General features: G+C 42.5%; 1 protein-coding gene across 2 annotated transcripts in view; it reads left to right on the forward strand.

Moving 5' to 3' along the window:
• The window catches only part of CCDC88C (coiled-coil domain containing 88C), a 1,480,266-nt gene that overhangs the window by 731,040 nt on the left and 723,997 nt on the right, over positions 1 to 25,229 (forward strand). For both annotated transcript variants that reach the window (XM_044074710.1, XM_044074709.1), the window contains exon 4: positions 1,320 to 1,389. In XM_044074710.1, the coding sequence (XP_043930645.1) occupies positions 1,320 to 1,389 (70 nt within the window). The remainder of the gene's footprint in view (positions 1 to 1,319; positions 1,390 to 25,229) is intronic.

Consider the following 25,229-nt stretch of genomic DNA (forward strand, 5'->3'; position numbering starts at 1 on the left):
TATTGGAGCCTCTAGTTGGAGTATTCACTATTTGCGTAAGGGTGTTTGTATCTGTGAACTCCAGGAATCTCTGTGCCTGTTGATTTAAAGCTGTATAGGATTCCTGGCCTATGGAGGGGGTATGTCCAACTATGCATTGTGAACTTCTTGGGACATGGCATATCGCCTTCTCAGGGGCGATCTCTGCCTAACATACAAAGCTATGTCAAACCCAGAGCTGCTGGACATGCTCCACTTAAAGAAATCCCATTCCCTCCGAACTACACGCTCTAGGGACCTTAACCTTGTCACCACAATAAACAGAACATGCTGGAGGGATAGATTCCTGTCCCAGAGACTTCCCATACTCTGGAACAGACTACCTATCTATGTCAAACAGAGCTCCTCATTAGCACTCTTCAAGAAAAATCTTGATGATTGGATGGGAAATTGGAAATTCACCCCGGGGATCACCTCTGTGGCTCTGCTCGACAGGGGCACAGGAAAATAATTTTCTTGGGTGGCAAAAGCCAGGGTACATCTTTTGGCTAGGCTTGTATGGGCCCTAGGGCCGATAGCCTAGTACCTACCTATGAACCTATGGAAGGTGACCTACAGTGGGGTAGGGTATGGTAAAGGAATATTTTCAGTTCATTTGGCTTCAGATTTTGTAAGGCACTCTGGCCTGCTGTGCATCGTTAGATAAAGAGCTGGGCGGAACATTTAATGCTCTTATTTCAGAGCAGGATAATTTTCTCGCAGTATACAGTAAGCTTGTTTAAAAGTGGCTTAAGAATGGACTTCAGTGATCAATCAAATTTACAAAAAAAAAAAAAAACGGGAGGGGGGGGTACCTGCCCTGATCACACGCACTGTATGGATGATGGGGAGCATCAGGAAACCTGAAAGCAGCCTTTGACTGTGCATGCCCTAACACTGTTCCCAGTTTCTACTACTGGACATTATAGATTGACGGACATCATTTGCAACCTGTAGGTAAAGCACTCCCACCAGGTTACAGGAGGGGGTTCCCTGTTACATCAGAGTTCTCTCATTTTTATATCTGAGAATGAAGCTTTTCTGTTAATAGCTAATATCTGGATTTGGAAGAGTACTGAATTCTGACAAGCCATCTGTTAATAAAAGGTAGTTTGCCTTAGAATATTACTGGGGTTATGAAGATTGTTGTTGTGGCTTCTTTTCAAACTCTGAAAATTAGTGATATCTTGAGCTGATTTGTAATGCTTTAATTATAATAATAACCATAATAACACTACACAAGAATATTGTAAACAAAGATACAACTACTTGACTAAATTAAACATTTTCTTTTGTTTTAGGAAAACCTTCAACAATTGATCATTATGAATTTGCCAGATGTTCTTATGATTGGCAGAGACCCACTTTCTGGTAAGCATATGATTATAAATAGCTAAGAACATGTCTGTCATGCACTGTAAAATTACCTAAAGTGAAGTGTTTGAAGGCAGGCATTCTGTAAGTTTGTACTGAGGTGCTATGTTGTAAGCAGTTTTCTCTTCTGCAAAGATATTTTGAAAGGCAGAGGCCTTGTCTGTAATGGTCATTATTCGGACTTTTCAACAGGATATGTCCAGACCTTTTTCTTGTTGCTTCTACAGATTACGGTGTTTTTTGCTGTGTAAGATAGGCACTGCTGAGTGGGTGGTAATAAAGCCCTGCTCTATCCATGATCGATTATAACTTGTATTTTGATTCGGGACTAATCCTGAAAGGAGTAGTTTCATTTTTACTTGACACACAATGACACTCCTTTAGTTAAAAGTATGGTATTTACTGAGGCATTCTCTGCACGGGAACCCACTCGTTTCCTGGGTAGTGGTTTTGTGCCAGGCTATATATGCCACTAACAAAGAGGGCTACGTTAGCAGCCACAGTGTCTAAAGGCTGATGGTGGTGGTATCTTTGAATCACCAAAAGGTTGTGTTTGTGTATTGCACACACACACACACACACACACACACACACACACCTTGGTTGGAACCTGGCAGTACTTCAGATTGGCACATATGGGAAAGTACACGCATTCAGCCTGCAAGGGTGTAGTCCACATTGGAGGAAGGATAGCCTCTGACAGTGTGTCAATAAATTCTCCCCATGGTCCCATGATGTCCTGCCACAGTAGGGGCTGTCATCCTGCTGATGAGGGGAGCAAAGAGTACTAATAGCCGAAGAACAAAGTGGGGTGTCTTTTAGTGGGCTGATTAACAAGGTAACACACACACACACACTCACTGCCATTTCAGGAGCTTGCCTTATTCCTGAGGGGTGTTTGCAGTGTCCCATGTCATTAACATATGCAGTTGCTCACTCATTGCATTATTTGATATCTTAGGACCTGTTTTGCGTAGTCCATAGGTATGGTGACTGAATAACTAAAAGTATGGATTATACTAATTCCAAGAGTGACTTTTTTCCGAATATTCCATTTTCTTCAAGGTATGGTGGTCTCTGAATTGGTACATAAGTTTTTTTTGGGTGGGGGGTAGGGGTTGCTTTTCTGCAGAAAAACAAATTTAAAGGACTAGAACGATGTTTGATGTTCGCTTTTCTCATGCATTTTAGGTCTTTTTTATTGTTAGGGCCTTTAGGAAAAAAGTCTCAAAATTTCAATAGAGAGCCCTCATTGCATCTGTTTTGAAAAGAAAAATATTTGTTTTTAGTTGTCATTTTTTATGTGTGGGGGAAATGCTTGGAACCTACACAATAAATATATTTTTTGCTTTTCCAGAAATTCAGCTAGTTACAGCTGTTAACAGACTTATTACAGAAAAAAGCAACCTAGGATGGCACAAGACCTCTCCTTTAAAAAGGCAAAGACAGAGCTCTTCTAGAAGCAAATTCAGTTTATTACAGAGAAATATATAAATACAGTCTTAATTATTTAGATCTACAGAGCCTGTTGGTAAATTGCTGGTGCATTACTCTGCAGTTGGAGGGAAACAAAACATTGTCAATTGTGAGCTCAGTTTGAGAGTTTGTATTTTAATTTCATTGGGTTAAATGTGTGTCAAAGTGTGGCAAAAAGAATCCTGCATATTTTGTTGGTAAAATATGTAATACGAGTTGCACATTTTTTCTCTGATAAAACGGGACATTGTTGACAGGAGGCTGGTGGGGCATGTTAAGCAGCCCCTTTATATAAGTTGAAGTCTGAGGAACTCTGGGAACTAGATGTTTTAGGGTACATTCTGTTGCTAATTATTGGGAGAATGGCTGTAAATTGAGTCCTTGGCTGTGTCTACTGAAGTCCTAGCATCAAGCCATAATCTTGGCAACACACTTGCGAATGCACGCGCACACACACACACACACACACACACACACACACACACACACACACACACACACACACACACACACACACACACACACACACACACTTTCTGTACTTTTCCAGAGTAGGACACGTGCTGTGAAAGTAAGCACTGGGCTCAGAACAAATGCTGCTGAGCTGTGCTAATTCTGACAGACTAAGATTGCAGGCTTCCCCATGTGATACACAAAGGTAGGATAATACACTCAGCCAGAGCCTTGGGCCCCTGAAGTCACACCAAACCAGTAGACTGGATCTTAACATGTATATTGGTGGAAAAGTGTTAAATGTAAACAACAGGAATTAAACATACAGAGCAAAACACAACTTTAAATGAGAGACTGCAGACATGTTTAGACTTGACAAAGTCTATTGGCCGGATTCGTGAACGCCTACACTATGTATACACAGTCTATTGAAGAGACATCCCTACCACATTTTTGCACTATTTATTCACTCAGAAAGATCAGACTTAGTTGTATACATTGTGGTAACCTTTATAAATCCCCCTTGATATTTAAGGTTGAAAGAAAATCAGCAGGAAAACTAAAATTAGGAGGAACAGGATGGGAGTTATGCTTGTGTTTGCTCACTAAAAACGGTGTACACTTAGTGTAGGCATTAATGAATTCCAGGGTGTGTCAGAAACATTGTCTTTTGTTTAGATTGTGATTGCAGTAGTCCTGACTACTGGGACTTCAGCTGCAGAAGGGTCCAGACATCTGGCCTGATTTTTAAGGCTCAGCATTCTAGCTGCTCCATAGTTACCAGATGTCCATCCCACTGGGACATTAGGACATCTGCAGTACAAAACTTGCATCTGCATGCACCAAATTAGATTTTTCTTGGAGTAGTTTACAGTATATGCTTCGCAGCTTTTGTGTTTGCAGTCCATCATGATTTAGCCTGCTTCCGAACTCAGAACCCTGCATGTAAGTTCCCGTTCCATGTTAAGAAAAACGTTGTAAAAAGACAAGTAATAAGATGTCCAGGTAGATGACATATGATGATGTGTTCTAAAGTGAACTGTCTGAGCTTAAAATAAATAAACAAATAAATAAATAAAAGGTGCTTTTAACTCCAGGTTGCAGTGAATTTTGATGCCGCTACTTTTGAATATGTGACAGCTGCCAGGAGTAGACCGTATAAACCAGCTGTATACCTGGACAGGTGTAGAGATAGCAATGTTGAACTGTACATACACACAAATGTGATAAGACATGTTTTTTTATGCATATTGCACATAAGAGCATCAGAGACATCATTTTAATGAAATTAAAGTTATTTCTGGTAACCTAGACCTGTGCAAGGTTTTGGGAACTAACCCAGTGTTTACAGACAAAAAAAAAAGGCTTGGACATTGAAGACATTAAGAGATTGTTAGAACAGAACAGTGATTCCAGTTATAGGATGATGCATTTGAATTAGGCACGTGACACCTATCTTTTTTGCAATATGTGTGAATATGGATCTACCTGAGATGGTCGACAAGCCATTTGATCGACACTCAGTTGGTCGACAGTTCATTTGGTCGACAAGCAGATTTGCCCCCCTCCCCAATGTTGTGCGACCCTGGAGTTGATATATATATAGTTAGGGGGGGTGTGGGGGGCACAGCCCCCCACATAAAACTGCTTGTCGACCAAATGAACTGTCGACCAAATGAGTGTCGATCAAATGGCTTGTCGACCATCTCGGGTAGATCCGTGAATATATACAGAACCATTCTGTGGTTGATTTCCACCACATGAGCAGATTTTTTGGCACTAGGGGGGACACTTTAATTGTAATCCACAGGGTACAGTGTATGATGTGCACATGTCATACATGTGCTTTCCATATTGGAAAAAATATGAAAGTTTGCATCAATATGTTATTAAGAATAAATCTGATATGAATGCTTTATGTAGACATTCCATCGTGTGATAAATTAAAGGATTTTCATAATGTGCAATAAGTTGGAAGAGACGGTGATAAAAGCAATATAGAAAATCAGAAAAAGTTATTTTGGCAGATAAGTTTAGATAGTAGCAATATACCAGGAGATGATGATTATTTTATGGATTCAGTGTATTTGCTTGACTGTTGCTTTGGTCGACAGGCAGTAGTGCAGGACTTTTGGTCAAACATCCAGTTTATCAAACTGATGTTGTGTCTGATGTGTGTTTCATTGAAAAAGTTAAGTGGGATGTGTAGTAGGTGTGTGTGCGCGCACATGTGTGTGTGTGAGATTGTGAGTGTTTAGGGTTAGATTAGTTTTAGGTATAGGTTTAGTCTGTGAGTATGTCGTGAGTGCCAGAGCTGTCTTGTTTAATGGTAGTGTTATAGGAAGTTTTTTTTTTAATTGAAGATGCTGATTAGAGTTAGGGGCAGGGTTACCTTAGTAACGCATTCTAACCCTAACTGTTCTCCTACCCCCTAACCCTGACATGTATCTTGAGTTATTAAAAAACCTTAAAACACTTTACTATTCAGACAAAATGGAGCTCAAAGTGGTCTGGTTTTGGGTAGTGCATCAGAAAAGGAAATATTTTCCTTTTTCAATGTACTGAGTGTCAGTTGTATTAATATAATTGTTTGACATGTTTTGGTTGCTGTTTTGTTTGTCGACCAAATTACATGATGTCCAGTCATTACATAACCTTAATTTATTCATCTAAAATGTCCTTGAAGCCAGATCTTTAAAGTAGTTTTTGTTTCTGTCTAAATATAGAATTTGCGAATTCTCACGTTAAAATGCCAGTGGTGTACTACATGTGATATGCTTGTGAGTTCTTAAGTTATGAATCCAATTGTGTAAGCCTTTTTATTCTGAAGGACTTTTCATTTAGCAAAGATGAAAGTGCTAAATCATTTTTTCTTCACTGCTCCTGTATCAGAGTTTCTAAAGCTAATATTGCTGTTACTTGAAACCATGGAGAATTGTTCCTGCTTGGAACCTAAGCTTATGTCCTTGAAAAACTGACCTAGTCATCTTTTGAACCCAAAGCAACATCCCCTATCAAGTACCTGATTTGTAAAAGAGCCCCGCTGGTAGCCAAAACCTCAGCTAGGAGAGTGTCAGAAATCCAAACAGCGATGTGCAAGGAACCATTCTTAGTTTTTCACAGGCACATAGTGAGCCTTAGAACAAATCTCTTTTGTATAACTAAGATGATAAAGGAATCTCTCCTCATTCGAGCTGTCCAACCACCCTTCTTCTCAGGTCACAAAACAGGGAAGAAAGAGTAGTACACTCCATGGATAGATGCACACAGCTGAGATATTGGAAGCAGGACAGTTTGCTCCCGGACGGTTCGACCCCAATGCAGTTGTATATACTGTCATGTTTAAATCTATATTATGGGAGTACTTAGTGGACTATTTCACCCCAAATATATTTTAATAAGTACATTTTCATTATTTTATTCTTCATTCAATTATACAACAAATGAACTGATAATCTTTGATTTTAAATATATTTTTATATATTTATTATTTATTTATTTAATCACTTCATTGGTTAGTATAAATTTATTACATGAACTTTTAACATATAATTAATAATTAGTTTTTATGCTTTAACATATTCTTTCTGTGAAATTAAACACTTTTTTATTTATTCTATGCTGTTTTCTTAGTCAGTATATTTATTATTATGAGTCATTGTTTGTTTAAGTTTTTGGCTTAAATGGTGTACAGGCTTCTGTCTCTGTTTAAATTCTATGCTGTATATATTTTTCTCAAACTCAATACTTTAATGCTTTAATGTTTTATTTTATGTCTTATTACTTTTATTACATGTGAATTTTTATCTAGTCAAAAAAATGAGATGACTTTATAATTTTATGGGGTCTTCATTTCTTTTTCATAATTTTTCCAGTGCTCTCATGCTTGTACCTTACAAGAAATGTAGTCTGCAAGATGTATCTGTCGTGTCAGTTATTTGAAAACATTTTTTTCTAATAGTTACACTACACTACATCTCCCACAAAGCATCGTTTCAGGGGTAACAGTGAATCTAAAAGGCCTATTATGTGCTCTGCAAAACGAGATGACTGTTTAATTTTCAGCCATTAATCCGTAAGAGTATCTTGAATGGAAACTCCAAACTACAGCAACCCTAGCAACCCGGATGTTATGATTACCTTTACAGTCTGTAGTTTCCGTTCATCATTTTTTTTTATGTATTATTTCTCTGTTTACTGTTTCAATTGTGTTTTAACTTATTTTTACATTTTTTTAATATGTTGCTCGGCTGCAACCATCCAGGGTCGATTAGGTTTGGGGAGAATTGGCGGGGGTCAAAATGTCCTGTACCCGAGATATTTGTACATAACCCCAAACATGGAAGTTGCAAACAGTTTTGTCTGTTCTGCCATAGGTAAAGAGTGAAAGGGCAGTGTTGAAAGAATGTCAAATGTCAGACACATTGTCTTATGTTTCTTTTGTCCATCTATCCCACACAGTGAAAGAAAGTTGAAGGATCTGTTAGAGCCTACAGACTTAGAAGCCCATCCATGACTGTGGCTCTATTTAGAGGCCACACTACGCAGACTGTTCTAGAAGCAGGTACTTGAGCATCTGCCTCTACATTCTGAAAGTGTTACAAGCTGGACATTTCTTGTAGTGTAGTAGGTAGGTTTGATACAGCCATGTTGCAATTTATGCTACAGTCCAGCCACTCTGTTCCATCTGCCTCTCTTACGTACTAGTACTCTGAGATCGTCATAATGGTAAAACTACTATAGCAGAGATTGAAATGAAGAACATCTTACAGGTATGTAAAAACCTAACATTATATTACATATTAATGTGTAGCACTAGGGGAGGTGGGAAGGGTGCTGAGTTCTGGATGTTGTGCTGAAAATCCAAGTCTTCTGCAGCAGAAGTCCCAATAGTCAGGACTAATGCAATAGTGATCTACTTGATTATCTACTGTTATGAAAAGTTCTTAAATAAGTGTAATTTCTCTCCTGTTAGCATTGTCGCCTCACAGCAAGAAGTTTTCCGGTTCGATTCTCTGCTGTGGTGCCTTCTGTGTGGAGTCTGTGTCCTTCCTGTGTTTGTGTTGGTTTCCTCAGGATGCTCCTGTATTCTCCCACCTTCCCTAGACATGGTGCAGGTGGATTGGACACTCTAAATTGGCTGTGTGCATGTGTGTTCCTTCTGAGGGAAGGTTGGGTGCTGGGCTCACAACTCAGCACTGTAAAAACTCTACTGCCACTCATTCTGTGGAGCAGTGATCCACTGTAGTGACCCCTAATGTGAGCAGCCAAAAGGAGAAGTGTAATTTCTCTCCCCTTCATCAGTGTGTTTTACCCCACAGTGATCAGTCAGCATTGCTACCTAACATTGCTTGGTACCCTGTCTGCTTTCCTGGCAGAAGTGTCTTCTCTGTGGAGTCTGGTTGTCCTCTCTGTGTCTTTGTTTTTACCAGTTGGTCCAGTTTCCTCCCATACCCAAAAGACATGTAGACTTGGTGTTCCAGTAGATTACGCAGTGAGGTAGATGCGTGTGTTTTATAGCCTGCATTCTTCATCTAGGTTTGTTTCTGTGCCTTACACTTCTTGGTTGCCAGTACAGACTCTGTTCCATGACCCCAAATAAGATAAAATGAGTATCAGAAGATGAAAATGACCTCACCCCCACTCGGTCTGTACTATAGTATTCCAGAAAGCCATTAGTTCTGAGAGAGAGGAAACAATACTAAAAGACTGGGTGCACAAAAATGATACATTTGAAAAGGTTTTGTACAGGAAGTAAAAAAAAATCTAATTGTCATCCATATTTAGTAGATTTAGCAGTGAAAACAGACTTAACATGAGCAACAGTAAACTTATCTGCCCTTGAGACTCCCATTCATTGTAAATGCATTGAAACCCACATTCATAGAAAATGCATCTGGCCACTGGTAGATTAAATGTATGTTTGGGTTATTTTCAAACCATGGGGACCCACACACATTTTTAGGACCATGCATAAATGCACGTGTGTCTTAAGTGTCTTCCTACTGAAGTGCTGATTGCCGATAAGCTGAAAATGTATCAGTTATTATACCCTGAGCCATGGTGAGAATCTGAATGTAGTTGAAAAGAGGTAGTTAATTTCCCTGCATAAAAAAACACCTTGATTATTAAGAAAGAAAGTGCCGTAAACCTCCAGACCAACTGCCAGGTCTCCTTTATTTATTTATTTTTTTGTAACTCACTGAGGATTGCAGACTTGTCAGTCATATAGTTTTATAGTTTGTTATATTTATGTGAGTGAGGTCCAGAAAGTCAGGTCTGAGTTGAACAGAGCTGAGTAATAAGCTGTGTGTGTAACAAAGCTGTGTACACATTTACATGAAGCAATTGTTCATTGGTGAAGTGGTTACATTTAGAAAGTAGGTTTAGTTTACCACTGGACCTCCTTTTCAGGGAGCACCTAATTACGTGTAAGCATATTAATCGTTACATAAATGTAGATTAGGCAGAATGCCAGTTACAACTAACGTTAACTACTGCAGAGTATATACAAGGACAGGGTGAATATTTTTGAACATAATTTTCCTGTTGTATTTCTTTAAAATCACCACAAGAATTAAACTGCATGCCAGTGACGCAAAATATTATATTATGTGAAAAACATTTTGAAAGTGGGGATCTCAAAGTTGTCACAAGTTTTGAGCCTCTCCCTCCCCAGATAAATTCCTTAGCATTGGAGGTAAGTAGCTGAAAGCAGAAAACATTCCAAGTGACCTGTAGTACTTTCTGCTAGTACAAAACACGATACCATTAAAAAAAATTGTATGCCAGTCCAAAGTTGGCATTTTTTAGTTTCCGGTGACTAAGAATGAATGTACTTGAAAAGAGGTAGTTAATTTCCCTGCATGAAAACCACCTCTTTTCAAGTACATTCATTCTCAGTCACCGGAAACTAAAAAATTCCAGCTTTGGACTGGCGTCCTCCAGCCAAATCACCATAATTGTTTTGTGCATTCATTTTCCTGCATCTTGATGCAAGATGTACACATATACCTCCACGTCTCAAATGTGCTACTGTGACTTGTTTGCTTTTGACAACTCCAGGACCCTTTAACTGTATGTGTTCTACTCAGTTACTTTTACATCTCGTCGTTTGTGCTGCAGTGGTCATCGGTAGGCCATCAGCAAAGCCTGCCTGATCACTCCTCTTCTGCAAATGTCCAGCATATAGCATGTAAAGCACATATACCCTGCCCTACTCCAGGTCTCCTACTACCCTCTAGGGCAAATAGCTGTAACCATGCACCTGTTGCATGGAGTTCTTTGCCTTAAAAGCTCTGTCAGGTGCAGTTACCATTTACCTTTAACAAAACTTCCACAATCATGTGGATAGCTCTTTCTTGAGAGGTCAGTACCACACAGGCTGCAGGCAGCTGCATTACATTTCAGTGTTGAAATTTTCAGCCACGTGTCTGTTCTCTTTATTGTTTAATTCTCCCCTGCTGTCCACTGTAGAACCTTTTGAGTGACCCATGAACATTTCTTAATGAGAGAAGGCACTTTTTCGAGATTGGCTTTAACTTGTGTAAGGCAATGACCATATTTTCATTGCATCTTCTACCTGGCAGTAGTCCCACAGCGCAGTCTAGGCTTAAGCTTGCTATATTTTATGTACGTTTCCCAAGTGGTTTGTACTTTATTTTTCTTTAACACAGAAAACTCCATTGAGAACTGCATCTCCTGTGTTAACCAGCAACTTTTGCAATTGGTAAACAGATGTGTGTTTAAATTGCATATTAAGTATTCACATTACTTTTGTTCTTTTTAAACATATTTATTAAATCATTATGTTGTAAATGATAACTTGACTTTACATACATTAATAGAAAAGAAAATTAACCATCGTTAACAGTTTCCAGTGTTTTTGCCCTGCAGTATATATGTTTTCTTTTTAAGACATTTAATTCACTCTGATATTACAAAAACTGCTCAGGTTCTACCTTCCATTAAATCTCACTGCTCTTCCTAAACAATATTCTGCACATATTGTTCCCACAAGTTCCATTTATTTCTGTGAAGTTTTCTCCTCTCCTTTTCTAAAGACCCCACCTCCATTTTTCCTTTTTCTTCTTTACAATATCCAGAACTTCTTTTTTGCATGTTGAGAATTGTTCTAATAACTGCTTTTTGGCGGTCTATAACATTAATTAAACTTGGTGAGGCAAAGCAGTTCAGGTCCTGTATCCCAGCTCAAAAGAACGTTTTCCTTTTCACAATCATTTGTTCCACCAGTGTTTCTTTCAAAGTACTTTGTAGAGAATTAGGGAATGTTTTTAACTCTGCCAGTTAATTACTTTCTTAAAAACATGATGTTCTTTGTGTTTCACTCTTGCAGTCATCACCTGTGGGTTATCCCTGCTGTGGTAGCCCTCGGCTGGCCCAAATACCAGAGTCAGTGTTTTTCTGCGTCAGCTGCTGTCACCTGTAGACTGACGTCAGGTCGTCAGTGCTATAAAGCAAGGCAGCTGACACCATTACATCACTCTTTCTTGCCGTGGAGCCCGTAGCAGAATCAGTTCGCGAGTGTGCCAGTTGGTCGCTACCAGAGCTCGGATCACAGCTGACAACGTCTAAAGTTAAGTACCCCGTTGGGTATCTTTTTTTCTTGCACTAACCAATGTCCGAAAAAGTTAACAGTTGTCTCACCTGTGGAAAGCATATCCCACACCGAGACTTCCATTCGTACTGCGTCACTTGTTTAGGCCCAGACCACAACGTCACCCGTTGCCAGTTCTGTGCCCTCCTTAACGCGAGAACCATTTGTCATAGAGCTCTTTTTGTAGACCGGTATTTTCATCCTCTGTCTTCACAAATGGCATCCATCAGCCAACAATCTGTAGACCTTCCAAAAAAACGTAAGGATAATGATAGAGACAGACCACACAAGGGTAAGCCTTCCGACGACTCTACCGCTAAGCAGGTCATCAGTTCTCCAGAATTCAATGAGGTGTTTTCGCATCCCCGATACAATATCTATGCAGGCCTCTACCAAAACCCTTTCAGAGTCTGGTATGCCACAGAAATCATCTTCGTCTTCCGAGCCTTTGGTTGTCTCTGCCTCGGTTGGGTCCGGAGCCGCGACGCAGGGACTGGCTTCCGAGGAGGCCTTTTGCACTATAGATTCTAGACAGAAACCGACGTCTTCTCACCTGACTACAGTTTCTCTCAGATTGATGGATTCTCTTAGGCCTGGAAGCCAGGCCACTCCTAGAAAATTTACCCCTAGCCACCATCTTACTCCTACTCCACCACCCCACGCCCAAATGCTTAAGATGGCAGAAGATCTTATTTCCCTTATTAGGGGCATGTCAGGCCACAACTTCTAAAAGGAAAAGACACCCTTCTCCTGAACCTAATGACAGAGCAAGATTCTGAGGAATCTGAATATTCAGATTTTGAAGAGGAACAACAACCTCTGACTGCATATGAGGATTCAGATGCAGAGGAATCCATTCATTCTACCTCCCCACCAGAAGACCTTTCCTTTGGGGAAAGCATTCACACCCTCAGGGAACATTTTCACTGGGAATCTCAGGACTTCCCTCAGTCTAAGAAAGGCTAAGAGAGTTTCTAGACCTGCCCCAGCACAGACCCCTGCACCCCCCCCCATCTTAAAAGTAATGGATGATGTTTTCCATGAATCCAGCTTAGCCCCTGACACCCTCCCACCTGCTCCCAGTAAACCTAACCGGTATTACAGAGTACCAGATTCTCACAAATACCGGTACAAAAATCCTGCTGCAGACCTGGAGGTCATAACACAGGGACCTAAAGGAGCTAGGGCTAGTTCTGCAAATAATCCTACTCCTTCTGACAAGGATGCCAGAGCTCTGGACAGATGGGGTAAAAAAAGTTTACACCTCTGCAACCTTGGCTATCAGAGCACTCAACTGTCAGTTCCATATGTTAAAATATCAACAACACACTTTGGAACTGTTAAAAGAAAAGATTTCAGCCTTTCCTGACTGCCAATTCGAAAGAGTTAGTAGATTTACTGCACTCTACTCGTCAAGTGGCCAAACACTTATTACACTGTGGATATGACACACTAGAAGCCTCTAGTAGGGCAGCAGTGTTTGGATCTGTCATTAGGAGACGTGCATGGTTGAAGGAACAACCTCTCCCTGATCATGTCAAGTCTAAATTAATTGATGCACCCTTGGATAAAGACCTCTTGTTTGGAGAAAAAGCTGAAGAGGTACTTAAAAAGATGGAAGACAAAGCAAAATCTATGCAAACAGTAAAAGATTTCTTTCACGTTCGACCTCCTAGATTTAGCAGGAACCTTCCCTCTAAGCACTGGTCCTAGACAGGGGCAAGGTAAGCCCTGGAGTGCCAGACCAACCAGGTCCCTATCCCAGGGACAACAGAGAACCAAACAGTGGACCGCTTTCACCTCTAAGGCAGGGAGTTCTAAGCCATCCCTCTGTGGCAACAACTCTCAGTGACTCCCACCTCCCCCGCCCTGCTTTCACCCACAAAAAGCTAGGAGGAAGGCTGTCCCCCTGCAAAGAGAATTGGCTGTCTGTAACAAAGGATCAATTGGTCTTAAAGATCACTTTTCAGGGATACAAATTCACTTTCAGGGATACAAATTCACTTTCAATGAACTCCCAATTCTCAGAGGGTACCCAGACTTACCTCCAAATCAGTGGGCAGAGGCAATAAAACAAGTCCAAACTCTCATATCCCAGGGAGCAGTATAAACCTGTTCCCACAGATCAAACAGGTCAAAGCTTTTATTCCAGTCTATTCCTTGTTCCCAGAAAGGAGGGCACTTGGCACCCCACCCTGGATCTGTCCATTCTGAACTCCTCCCTGGTGTTCCCCAAATTCAAAATTCTAACCTTGCACCAGCTGGTGCCTATGCTGACAAAAATGCCTGGTTAGTGGACCTGGACCTAAAAGATGCCTACCTCCACATTCCCATAAGGGAATCCTGCAGGAAATTCCTGCACTTCAGAGCAGACTCGCAACACTTTCAGTTCTCTGCGCTTCCCTTTGGCTTATCTACTGCTCCCAGGGTATTCACCAAATGCTTGGCCCTGGCCATAGCATTTTGCAGACAGAGAAATATACAGATTTACCCTTATCTGGATGACTGCCTCATTCAGGCAGAGTGCAAAGAAAAGCTGTTTCAGGAACTCTGCTTTGTCAAAACCTTCCTAACGTCCTTGGGATTCACCGTCAATGAGAAGAAATCAAAGGAAACCGCCTCCAGGAGGATCATTTTCCTGGGGGCACTGCTGGACACAGGATCCCAAATGGTCTTCCTATCCCCAGAAAAGCAGAGCTTCCTGCCTCTCTACTTTACCCAGCTGGCATCCAAAAGTCACCTCATGGTGAGGAAGTTTCTGCAAGCCTTTGGGGTACATGGCATCTTGCATCCTTCTAATCCCTCTGGCCAAGCTTCACATAAGGAAGCTTCAGTGGTATCTAAAGAACCTTTGGTGTCAACACTCTCAGCCTCTAGAGACCTCTGTCCCACTGATCCCCTGTATAAGCCTGAGTTTCTCTGGTGGGCAGGGGCCTGTGCCAAGAACCAGGGTCTCTCCTTCATCCTCCACTCTACCGGGCAGACCATCACCACCAACACCTCAGACATTGCTTGGGGTGCCCACCTAGCAGGCAGGTGCACCCAAGGTCTTTGGGATGCCCAGCACATTCCCATACATATCAACCAGAAAGAAATGATGGCAGTACAAAAGGCTGTGACATCCTTCCAACCCCAGCTCAGGCCAGAGGTTCTCCTTATCAAAACAGACAACACTACAGTAATGTGGTACATCAACAAACAGTGAGGGACCCAATCCTACCCTCTGTGCAGGCTATCAATAAAACTCTGGCTGGCTGCCTCCTCCATGGGATTACACTTAATAGCCCAATACCTACCAGGGATCAACAACACCCTGGCAAACCACTTAAGCAGAAACCTACTGGACCCCCACGAATGGCAGCTCCACAAAAAGATCTTTTTGCAAGTCACTCAGGAGTGGGGAAATCTGGAGGTGGATCTCTTTGCTTCACACCTCAACCACCAGCTAAAGAAATTCTGTACCAGGGACCTTGCATGGAAGGTGGATGCATTGACCTTCCCCTGGAACTCCGTCTTTGTGTGCCTCTTATTCCCAAGGTACTAATCAAGATAATGGAGGAGGGACCCAAGGCCATCCTCATTGGTCCAGATTGGCCCAGACAGCATTGGTACCCCTTAGGTTCATAGGTTCATACTAGGCTATCTGCCCAAGGGCATTTATAAGCCTAGCCCATAGTTATGTGGCTTTCGCCACCCCTTTAGTTTGAATAAAAACTATGCCTATCATTTTTCTGTGCCTCTGTCAAGCAGTGACACTGAAGTAATCCCTATCTCCCATCCATTGGTCAAGATTCCTCTTGAACAAGGCCAGCGAGGTGCTCTGCCTCACATGTACCGGGATTTTGTTCCACAGCATAGGGAGTCTCTGGGTGATGAATCTGTCCCTCCAGCACGCTTTAAGTCTTGTGGTTCTGAGGGATCTAGATTTTGAGGTGAAGCATATTCATCAAATCTTGGCCTTATATGTCAGGCACAGGTCACCTCTGAGCAAGCGGTATGAGACTGAATAGAGCTGGAGTTCTTTCAGTCGGGCAGCATAAGACATATTTTGAGACCCTTTATCCTTTTGGTGAGGAACTTTTGGGGCCTTTCAAGCTGCATCAGGTGTCTGGTCAGATACATTCGAACGGGCATTGTACTCAATCATAGGTCTAATGAGTGATGAGTACAGGGGACGATGACCTCCCTTGATCTAGATGTGAATCCTTCATGATCAGGTGGGTGATATAGAAGGTTTTCCTAACTACTTTAGCAACATGAGTGTCAAACGCTACTGTCAACTTGGGTCCCCAGATCCCTGATGACTTTTTCTGTGCTCAGTGGATTGCCATCTATATGGTAGCTATGTTTTTCCCCAGGCCATGGCTCTGGCACCAGTTATCCATTTCTGTGAGGCCCTTCTGGAGGATATCTGTGTCAGATGTTCATCTGCAAACTTTGTCAGCCATAACCCTCCTGTGTTTGCTTGTACTTCAGAAAAGTAGATGGGACCCAGGACTGATGGGACACCACTTGTGACAGGCTTTGAGTCTGACATGGCTCCAGCAACTCTGACCCTGTGGGTTCTGTCGCTAGCCAGTTTGCAACCCATCTTGTGATGTATGGGTTTACATTCAAGCTGATGAGTTTTTCGATGATACCTGAGTGGGGTATTGTGTCAAGGCCTTTGCCAGGTCGAGGTAGGCTGTATGGACTGCCTTTCCTCATCAATGGCCTTGGTGACTGTCTCAAAAGTCAACCAAGTTTAAGAGGCAGGATCTGCCTTTGACAAAGCCAAACTGGGTTGGATCCAAAGTCTGCAAGTTCCCTATGTCTTTATTTATGAGTTCCATTATGATCCTCTCCATGGCTTTGCAGATAAGGCTTGTCAAGCGTAATTTCCAGGGTCTGTGGAGGCACCGCATGAAGTGGGACTCCTGAGGTGAGGCTAAGATTAAACAGCTGTCCTAACTGTGGGTTTAATTCCTCATTGAGTTCATGAAGGACACCATCCGGTCCCATGGATGCTGTGTTTTTGCTTTAGTGAGTTCTCACCGAGATGTTTGGGGGCTACAATCCTCTGGAATAGATATCTCTCCTTTTGGGGAGGGGGAGAAGTTTGCACTGAACCTGTCAGCCAGTATGTTAGCAATGTGTGTAGGTTCAGTAATTTTCACATCATTTTGAACTAATTCTGAGCATATCTGGGAGTTTCCTCCTAGGTTTCTAACATAGCTAAAGAAGGCCTTATGATTGTCTTTAGAGTCCTTTTTTCTCTCAAAATTTGCCTTGGATGATTTTATGAGAGCTCTTAGTTTTTTACTTATAATGATCAAAGGTGTCTTACCTTTCAAGGATTTTGCTCTATCTTGTAGTAGCTTCCTCCTTTTGTTGTAGAGCTTGTTTATGGCTGGGGTCCACCAGACTGGACGCTTGCCTTTGGTACAGAGAGTCTTAGTTTTGTTTGGGATTGCCTGATCCATGCAGTCCTGTAGGTGCTGGTAGAAGGCATTTGTAAGTGATTCAGCGGTTTGAGTAATGTTTACCACTGGCTCAGGGGCCTTAAAGGAGAAACTAGTTTTTAGAAGTGTGAAATCGGCTTTTGAGAAGTTTTTCACTGTGGTCTTTTTTGTTTCAGGGGGGGGCGGGATGAGGACCTCCAGCGAGATTAGTTTATGATCTGATCTCACCAGTGAGGGGTATACTGTTGAACATTTTGATCCCATGTTCTGATGAGATCAAGTATGTTTTCACCTCTTGTGGGGATGGTGACTAGTTGTTCCATGGCATTTGAGTTTATGAACTCCAGGAATCTTTGGGTTAGAGTGTTCGGGCTTGAGTAGTGTTCCCAGTCTATATTAGGGTAGTTGAAGTCACCTAGTATGATGGTGTTTGGAGATACATTTATCCCTCCAATGTTTTCAGGAAGGCCATGTGAGGTTCCTGAGTTTGAGAGGGTGGCCTGTAACATGCTACAAATTGCAGAGCAGTCTTGCCTATGGTTAATTGCACCTGGATGGTGGTGTCCGAATATGGACACCCCTCCTTTCTTGGTGTTGTCCGGATTTTGGGGCCGGAACGCATGATATGAGGTGAAACCTGTTAGTGCTGGGGTGCTCTCAGGAGCCTTGAACCAGGTTTCTGTCACAGCACAGACATCGATGTTCTCCATATTGAGAAGGGCCTCGAGTGCGTGCATCTTGAGATTGAGACTTCTGGCATTGAGCAGCATTACCCTTAGTTTTTTTCCTTTTTGGTGTTCTAGGGTGGTAGGTTTAGAATTTGAGCCTTGCCTAAAAAAGGCACTATGGGGGTGGCAAGAGCCTTTGCCAATATACCTTGCTGTGCAGCCTGACATGGTACAGATACAGAAACCAAAAAGCACTCCTCCTAAAATCTCCCAAGTTTATTGCATAAAGTGCTTTTTGTCTGACAAAATGTTCCGACTTTTTCAGATGATACATTAGTGAGAAATCATTTGTTTAAAGTTAAGCACATAAATTATGTGTTCAATGTTCTCCAGTGACATAAAAGTGTGCTTTTACTACCCCGCCCCTCAACAAATGTCACAATTACATAAGTACTAACTGGAGAACATTCAAGACATGTTTATGTGCTTTTTGGTTTCTGTATCTGCTGCCTGCCATTCTGTGTTGCCTTCTAGAAGTTCAGTTTGTTGTTTTACAGTTTACATAGCCTGACATCACAGACCTCCCAGGCAGCTTCCCCTGATCCCAAACCTCTTGACTCAAGTGGGGGTGCTGCACCCAGTCTTGCAGACACTCAAACTATAAGCATGGCTAATACTCCAAAGGCAAGCAAGGGTCATCTGCTAAGCAAACAGGTCCTAGACATTATCACAGAGGTCAGAAGGCCCAGCACCTGAAAACCTTATGCAGGGAAATGGAAAAGATTCTGCTCCTGGAGCCAGTCCAGAGGGGGTAGTTCCTCACAACCTTCTGTCCTTATCCTGGACTATCTAGTGGAGTTACTTAATAGTGGCCTCTCCTTCTCTTCTGTTAAAATCCACGTCTCAGCCATTTCAGCTCATTTCAATACAGACCAGCCCCTGTTCTCACATCCTTTGATTAAACAATTCCTCACAGGGGCTTCTAATATCAGACCTCCCAGAAGGCAACCCATGCCAGCCTGAGACCTGAATTATGTCTTGGAAAAACTAACCTTACCACCCTTCGAACCTGCTGCTTTAGCAGTACTGAAATACCTCTCCTGGAAGACTGCTTTCTTATTAGCTAACACCTCAGCCAGAAGGGTTTCAGAACGTCAGGCACTGATGGCCATTGAGCCCATCATCATTTTCCATGCAGATGGGGTCTCCCTTAGGACAAAACCTCTCCTTTATTCCCAAGGTGGTATCTAATGTGACGCTCAACCAGGCCATTCATCTATCCACCTTCTTCCCTAACCTTCAAAACAAGGGGGAAAGAATTCTGCACTCACTAGACATGCTCAGATGCTGCCTGGACCGTACTAAACCCTTCAGGAAAATGGACCAACTTCTTGTCAGCTTTGCCCTAGGGGCAGAGGGGAAAGCTATTTCCATGCAAACCATTTCTAAATGGATATCACACTGTATCCATTTCTGCTACAGATTACATGGGAAACCACCCCCTAAGTCAATTCGTACCCATTCCACTAGGGCAGCCTCCACTTCCACAGCATTCCTCAGAGGAGTTCCCACCAGGGACATCTTGGAAGCTGCCACCTGGACCTCGATCCATACCTTTACAAAGCATTACCATCTTCCTCTTTTCTCTAAGGCTAGGGCAGGGTTTGCCTCTGCAGTTCTGCAGGGCTTGCTTACCCATGCCTAGGTCTTTAACTAATACTGCCACCCTTCTCCTCAGCTTTGGGAATTCTCCCACAGGTGATGACTGCAACAGTGAAACACGAAGAACATAGTACAGATGTTCTTCGTGTTTCACTGTTGCAGTCATCACATTTGGGTTATCCCAGCCAGGGTAGCTGGCCTGAATACCAGAGGCTTAGTATTTCTGCTTAGGTTGCTGTGCCGCTTCAGGATTGATGTCAGGTCATCAGTAGTATAAAGTAAGGCAGCCAATGCCATTACATCAGTCTTTCTTGCCACAGAGCCCAAAGAAGCAGCAGTTTGCATGAGTGCCGGTCAGCCGCTACCCGAGTTTCATCTTCCAAATTGAAGCTGAAGTCTTCTAAAGCTAAGATCCTGTTGGGGATCCTTTTTTCTTGCACTAACCAATGTCAGAAAAAGTTAACAATTGTTTTGCCTGTGGAAAGCAAATACCACACTGAGACTTTCATTCTTACTGCGTCACTTGCTTAAGCCCAGACCACGACCTTCCACGCTGTTGCTTTTGTGCTTTGTTCAACGCCAGAACTATACATCATCGGGCCCTTCTTGTAGCTAGATATTTTTGCTTACAGTCCTCAAATTCCGATATGACTTTGGTAAGCCATCCGACAGCAGATGATCTGAAAAAATAAGGATAAAGATAGAGACAGACCGCACAGGTCCAAAACTACCGATGATGCTTCCATTAAGCTAGTCATCAGTTCTCTGGTCCTCAGTGAGGTGCTATCACAGCCCCTCATGCCTGCTTCTGTGGATTAGCAGGCCGCTACTGAGACCCTTTCGGAGTCTGGTATGCTGTAAAACTCTTCTTCGACTAAGGATCCTACAGTTGTCTATCCCTTGGATGGGTCCAGAGCCGCTGATGAGGCATTGGCTTTTGAGGAAGTACTTCGCACTACCGATTCTCGACACAAACCGACAACTTCTTTTGCATCTACCGTTCCTTCGAAAACTACAGAGATGTTCTTCGTGTTTCACTGTTGCAGTCGTTACATTTGGGTAATCTGCTGGCAGGTTGCCCTCAGTCGGCCTGAGTAACAAAGTCTTGGGTCCTGCATCCGTTGCCGTCTCCTCTTCCATGACATCAGGTCGTCAGGGGTATAAAACATGCAGCCGACGCCATTTTATTTAGTATTTCTTGCCACGCAGTGCCCGAAGCAGAACCAGTTCGCAAATGGCGGTCGGCCGACTCCTGAAACTGTCACATTCGAGTTTCAGAACCGAAGTCTTCAACTAAAGCTAAGTACCCCTTTGGGGAAACTTTTTCTAGCTCCTTACCGATGTCAGTAAAAGTTAATAATTGCATTACTTGTGGCAAGCAAATACCTCATAAGGATTTTCAGTTGTACTGTATTCCTTGCCTAGGCCCAGATCATAATGTGCTTTGCTGTCGGTTTTGTGCTAGATTTAACCAGCGCACTATTAAGCGTCAGTATATTTTTGCTTCTAAATATTTTGGATCCAGATTTAATTACCCTGAAATGTCGTCAGTTAGCAATCCGACTACCGGAGTTCACAAAAAACGCAAAGAAAAAGATAGAGACAGACTGCCGAGGTCCAAAACCGACGACGAAACTTCTCCTAAGTCAGTCAGCAGTTCGCCGGTACTCAGTGAGACGCTTTCGCAGCCACTGATACCCGCTACTTTTGAGTCTCAGGCCTCTACTGAGTCCCATGCGAAGTCCAGTATGCCGCGAGATTCTCAGAGTATTTAACCCGCGGATGTCTCTCCCTTGGATGGGTCTGGAGCCGCTGAACAGGCACCAGCATCTGAGGGTGTTTTCAGGCCTCAACTTTTTTATATAAAACCGACGCCAGCCTCAAAAACAAGATCAAAAATATCTTCTATGTCTAAAAAAAAAACGACACATGAGCCACGTGCTCAGGGGCCCTATGCCTAAAAAACAGATGATCAAAATGGCTGAGGACTTAATTACCTTGATCAGGGGCTCCCAATCCCCCCGCTAAGAGGCCTAGGCAAGGCACTGATTATGAATCTTCAGATCAGGTTTCCATTTCTTCTGATTCCTCTTCTGATCAGGAATTTTCTGTTCCACCCTATGAGGATTCTGATGCAGAAGAATCCATACCATCTGCATCTCCTCCTGAGGATTATTCTTTTGGAGAAACCTTGCATACTTTAAGGGAACATTTTCACTGGGAGAGTCAGGATTTCTCTGAATCAATAAAGAGGCTTAGGGATTTCCTTTAATACCTCCTGTTTTAGACATTGTTGATGATGTTTTTTCGGAATCAAGCATGGCTCCTGATTCCCTACCTCCAGCTCCTAGTAAGCCAGACAGATATTATAGGGTTCCTGACTCCCACACATTTCTATTCAAAAATCCTGCTGCTGATCCTGACACTATCTCACAGCGTCCCAAAGGTATAAAGGCCTCTACGGCCAAAAATCCTACCCCCTTTGATAGAGATTCCAGGGCACTGGATAGATGGGAAAAGAAGGTTTATACGTCTGCAACCTTGGCAATTAGAGCCTTAAACTGCCAGTGTCATATATTCTTAAATATCAACAGCATGTTATGGACTTATTGAAACAGAAAATGCTGTTGATTTCTGATTGTGTGGAAAATAAAGAATTACAGGAATTATTGCATTCAGCTGAACAGGTTGGAAAGCATACTTTGCAATGTGGTTTTGATTCCTTGGAGGCCTCTTGCAGGGCCACAGTTACTGGATCTGTGATCAGAAGGCATGCCTGGCTCAAGGAGCAAAATCTGCCTGATCATGTTAAAGCTAAATTGTTGGATGCCCCCTTGCAGCATGCTACTCTGTTTGGTAATAAGGCAGAAGAGGTCTTAAAGAAAATGGAAGACAAAGCTAAATCTATGCAAACTGTAAAAGATTTCTTACAAGTGCAGCCACCCAGGTTCAGTAGGCGCTGGCCTACTAAAAATTGGTCCTTTCCTGTGTCCAACAGAGCCTCTCAAGGCAAATCCAGGTGCTCAAAAGGCTCTAGATACCAATCACAGGGTTCTTACAGGTCAAAGCAATGGGGTGCCTCCACCTCCAAATCTGGAGGAAACAAAGCACAACCCTAAAGTAAGCAGTCTCAATGACTTCCCTCTATCTTCACCAAGAACTTATCTTTTGGCAGCTCCCTTGGGGGGAAAATTAGCACTTCATGCTCAGAATTGGCAGTTAATTACCCAGGACAAGTGGGTATTAAACATAGTATCCCAGGGTACAGATTTCATTTCCATACTTTGCCAATTCCAAATGGTTGGCCAGATCTGCCACAAAATCAATGGGCAGAGGCTCAGAAACAAGTTATGTCCCTCATGGATATGGGGGCTATTCAACCAGTACCAGAACAGGAAAAAAGACAAAGGTTTTTATTCAAGGCTGTTCCTGGTACCCAGAAAAGACAATGCCTGGCATCCAATACTGGACTTATCGATTTTGAACACGTTCCTGGACATTCCAAAATTCAAAATGCTAACTTTACAACAGCTACTGCCTATGCTGGGCATGAACGCTTGGTTATTGACTCTAGACATAAAAGAGGCATACCTACATATCCCATTAAGGGAATCGTGCAGAAGATACCTCCGCTTCAAGGCAGGTTTTTTGCATTACCAATTCTCTGCAGTGCCCTTTGGCTTATCTACTGCGCCCAGGGTCTTTACAGAGTGCCTGGCACCAGTAATTACATTATGCAGACAAAGAAGCATACAAATGTATCCTTATCTGGGCGACTGTCTCATTCAAGCAGAGGACAAGGCACTCTTCTTCAACATCTGGCATTTGTAAAAAGGCTTCTAGCATACCTAGGGTACACCATAAACAAAAAGAAATCACAACTGGTACCCTCTCAAATAATTACATTCCTGGGTGCAAGCTTGAATACAACTGCCCAGATGGCTTACCTCACGCCAGACAAACAAAGGCAACTGACAACATACTTCAAACAAATGGCAACAAAAACCCAGTTGTCTGCAAGACAAATTCTGCAGGCTTTGGGGTTCATGGCATCCTGCATTCTACTAATTCCATATGCAAGACTGCATATGAGGAAACTTCAATGGTACCTAAAAAGTTTATGGAGTCAACATTGTCACAGTCTGGAAACAATGATTCCTCTCATTCCCTGCCTACAACAGGAGTTTCTTTGGTGGGCAGAGACATGCCACCAAAACAAGGGACTGTCATTCACTCTACCCCCTGCCACCCAAACCCTAACTACAGATGCAGCAGACTATGCTTGGAGATGCATTCAGGGCATATGGAGCCCAAAACAAATGCATCTGCATGTCAACCAGAAAGAGATGCTAGCTGTTCAGAATGCCCTGACAGCCTTCAAGGACTTACTTCATTCAGGACAACTACTGAAAAAGATGGACAATACCACGGTTATGTGGTACATAAACAAGCAGGGGTGGGGGTACACATTCTTACCCCCTTTGCAGACTAGCCATGGCATTGTGGAACACAGCCTTGACTTACCAAGTAGATCTTCAAGCTCAATTCCTGGCAGGAAAACAAAATATTCTGGCAGACGACCTAAGCAGAAATCTTATGGACCCGCACGAGTGGAAACTGGATCCACAAGTCTTCAGCATGGTACACAGAAATGGGGGTTCCCAGACATAGATCTATTTGCCTCCCCCCAAAATTATCAACTGGACAAATTCTGCACAAGGATTTATCACAGACAAGCATGGAAAGTGGATGCCCTATCCTTCAGTTGGAAAAACCAGTCTACGCCTTTCCCCCTCTCCTTCTTCTCTCTAAGGTCTTAATAAAGGTCAGACAGGAAAAAAACAAAAATGATCCTAATTGCTCCGGACTGGCCTCGCCAGCACTGGTACCCAATTCTAAGGAATATGTCTCAACTCCCTCCTTGGAACTTGCCTCAAATACCTCATCTACTGTCTCAGCAGAACAATCAAATTCTGCACACTCAGCTCCAAACTTTGAAACCTTGCAGCATGGCTGATCATGTAATTATTCAAACAACACCTCTCAGTAAATCTGTTATGGATGTCATTTTGGAAGCCAGAAGGCCTAGTACTAGAAAATCTTATGCTGATAAATGGAAAAGATTCTGTGCTTGGAACCAAGCACAAGGAACGGACACAGCAAAAACAAATATCCCTCAGATTTTACAATACTTGACTGAGATGCTTGACAAGGGCCTATCCTTCTCTTCAATAAAAATCCATGCCTCTGCAATCTCTGCTCATTACAACACTGAGCTTCCCATCTTTTCTCATCCTCTGCTAAAACAGTATCTTAGAGGGGCCAAAAATTTAAGGCCTCCCAGAAGATCACCAACTCCTGCATGGGACCTCAATTTTGTGCTGGAAAAACTCACCCTGCCTTCTTTTGAACCAGCAGCTACTGCGGATATAACGTTTTTATCTTGGAAAACAGCTTTCCTTTTGGCAATCACTTCAGCAAGAAGGGTTTCAGAACTACAGGTTCTCATGGCTGTGGAGC

Source organism: Protopterus annectens, chromosome 6.part0, assembly GCF_019279795.1.
Source record: "Protopterus annectens isolate FY-2018-M chromosome 6.part0, PAN1.0, whole genome shotgun sequence".
Classification (NCBI taxonomy): Eukaryota; Metazoa; Chordata; order Ceratodontiformes; family Protopteridae; genus Protopterus; species Protopterus annectens.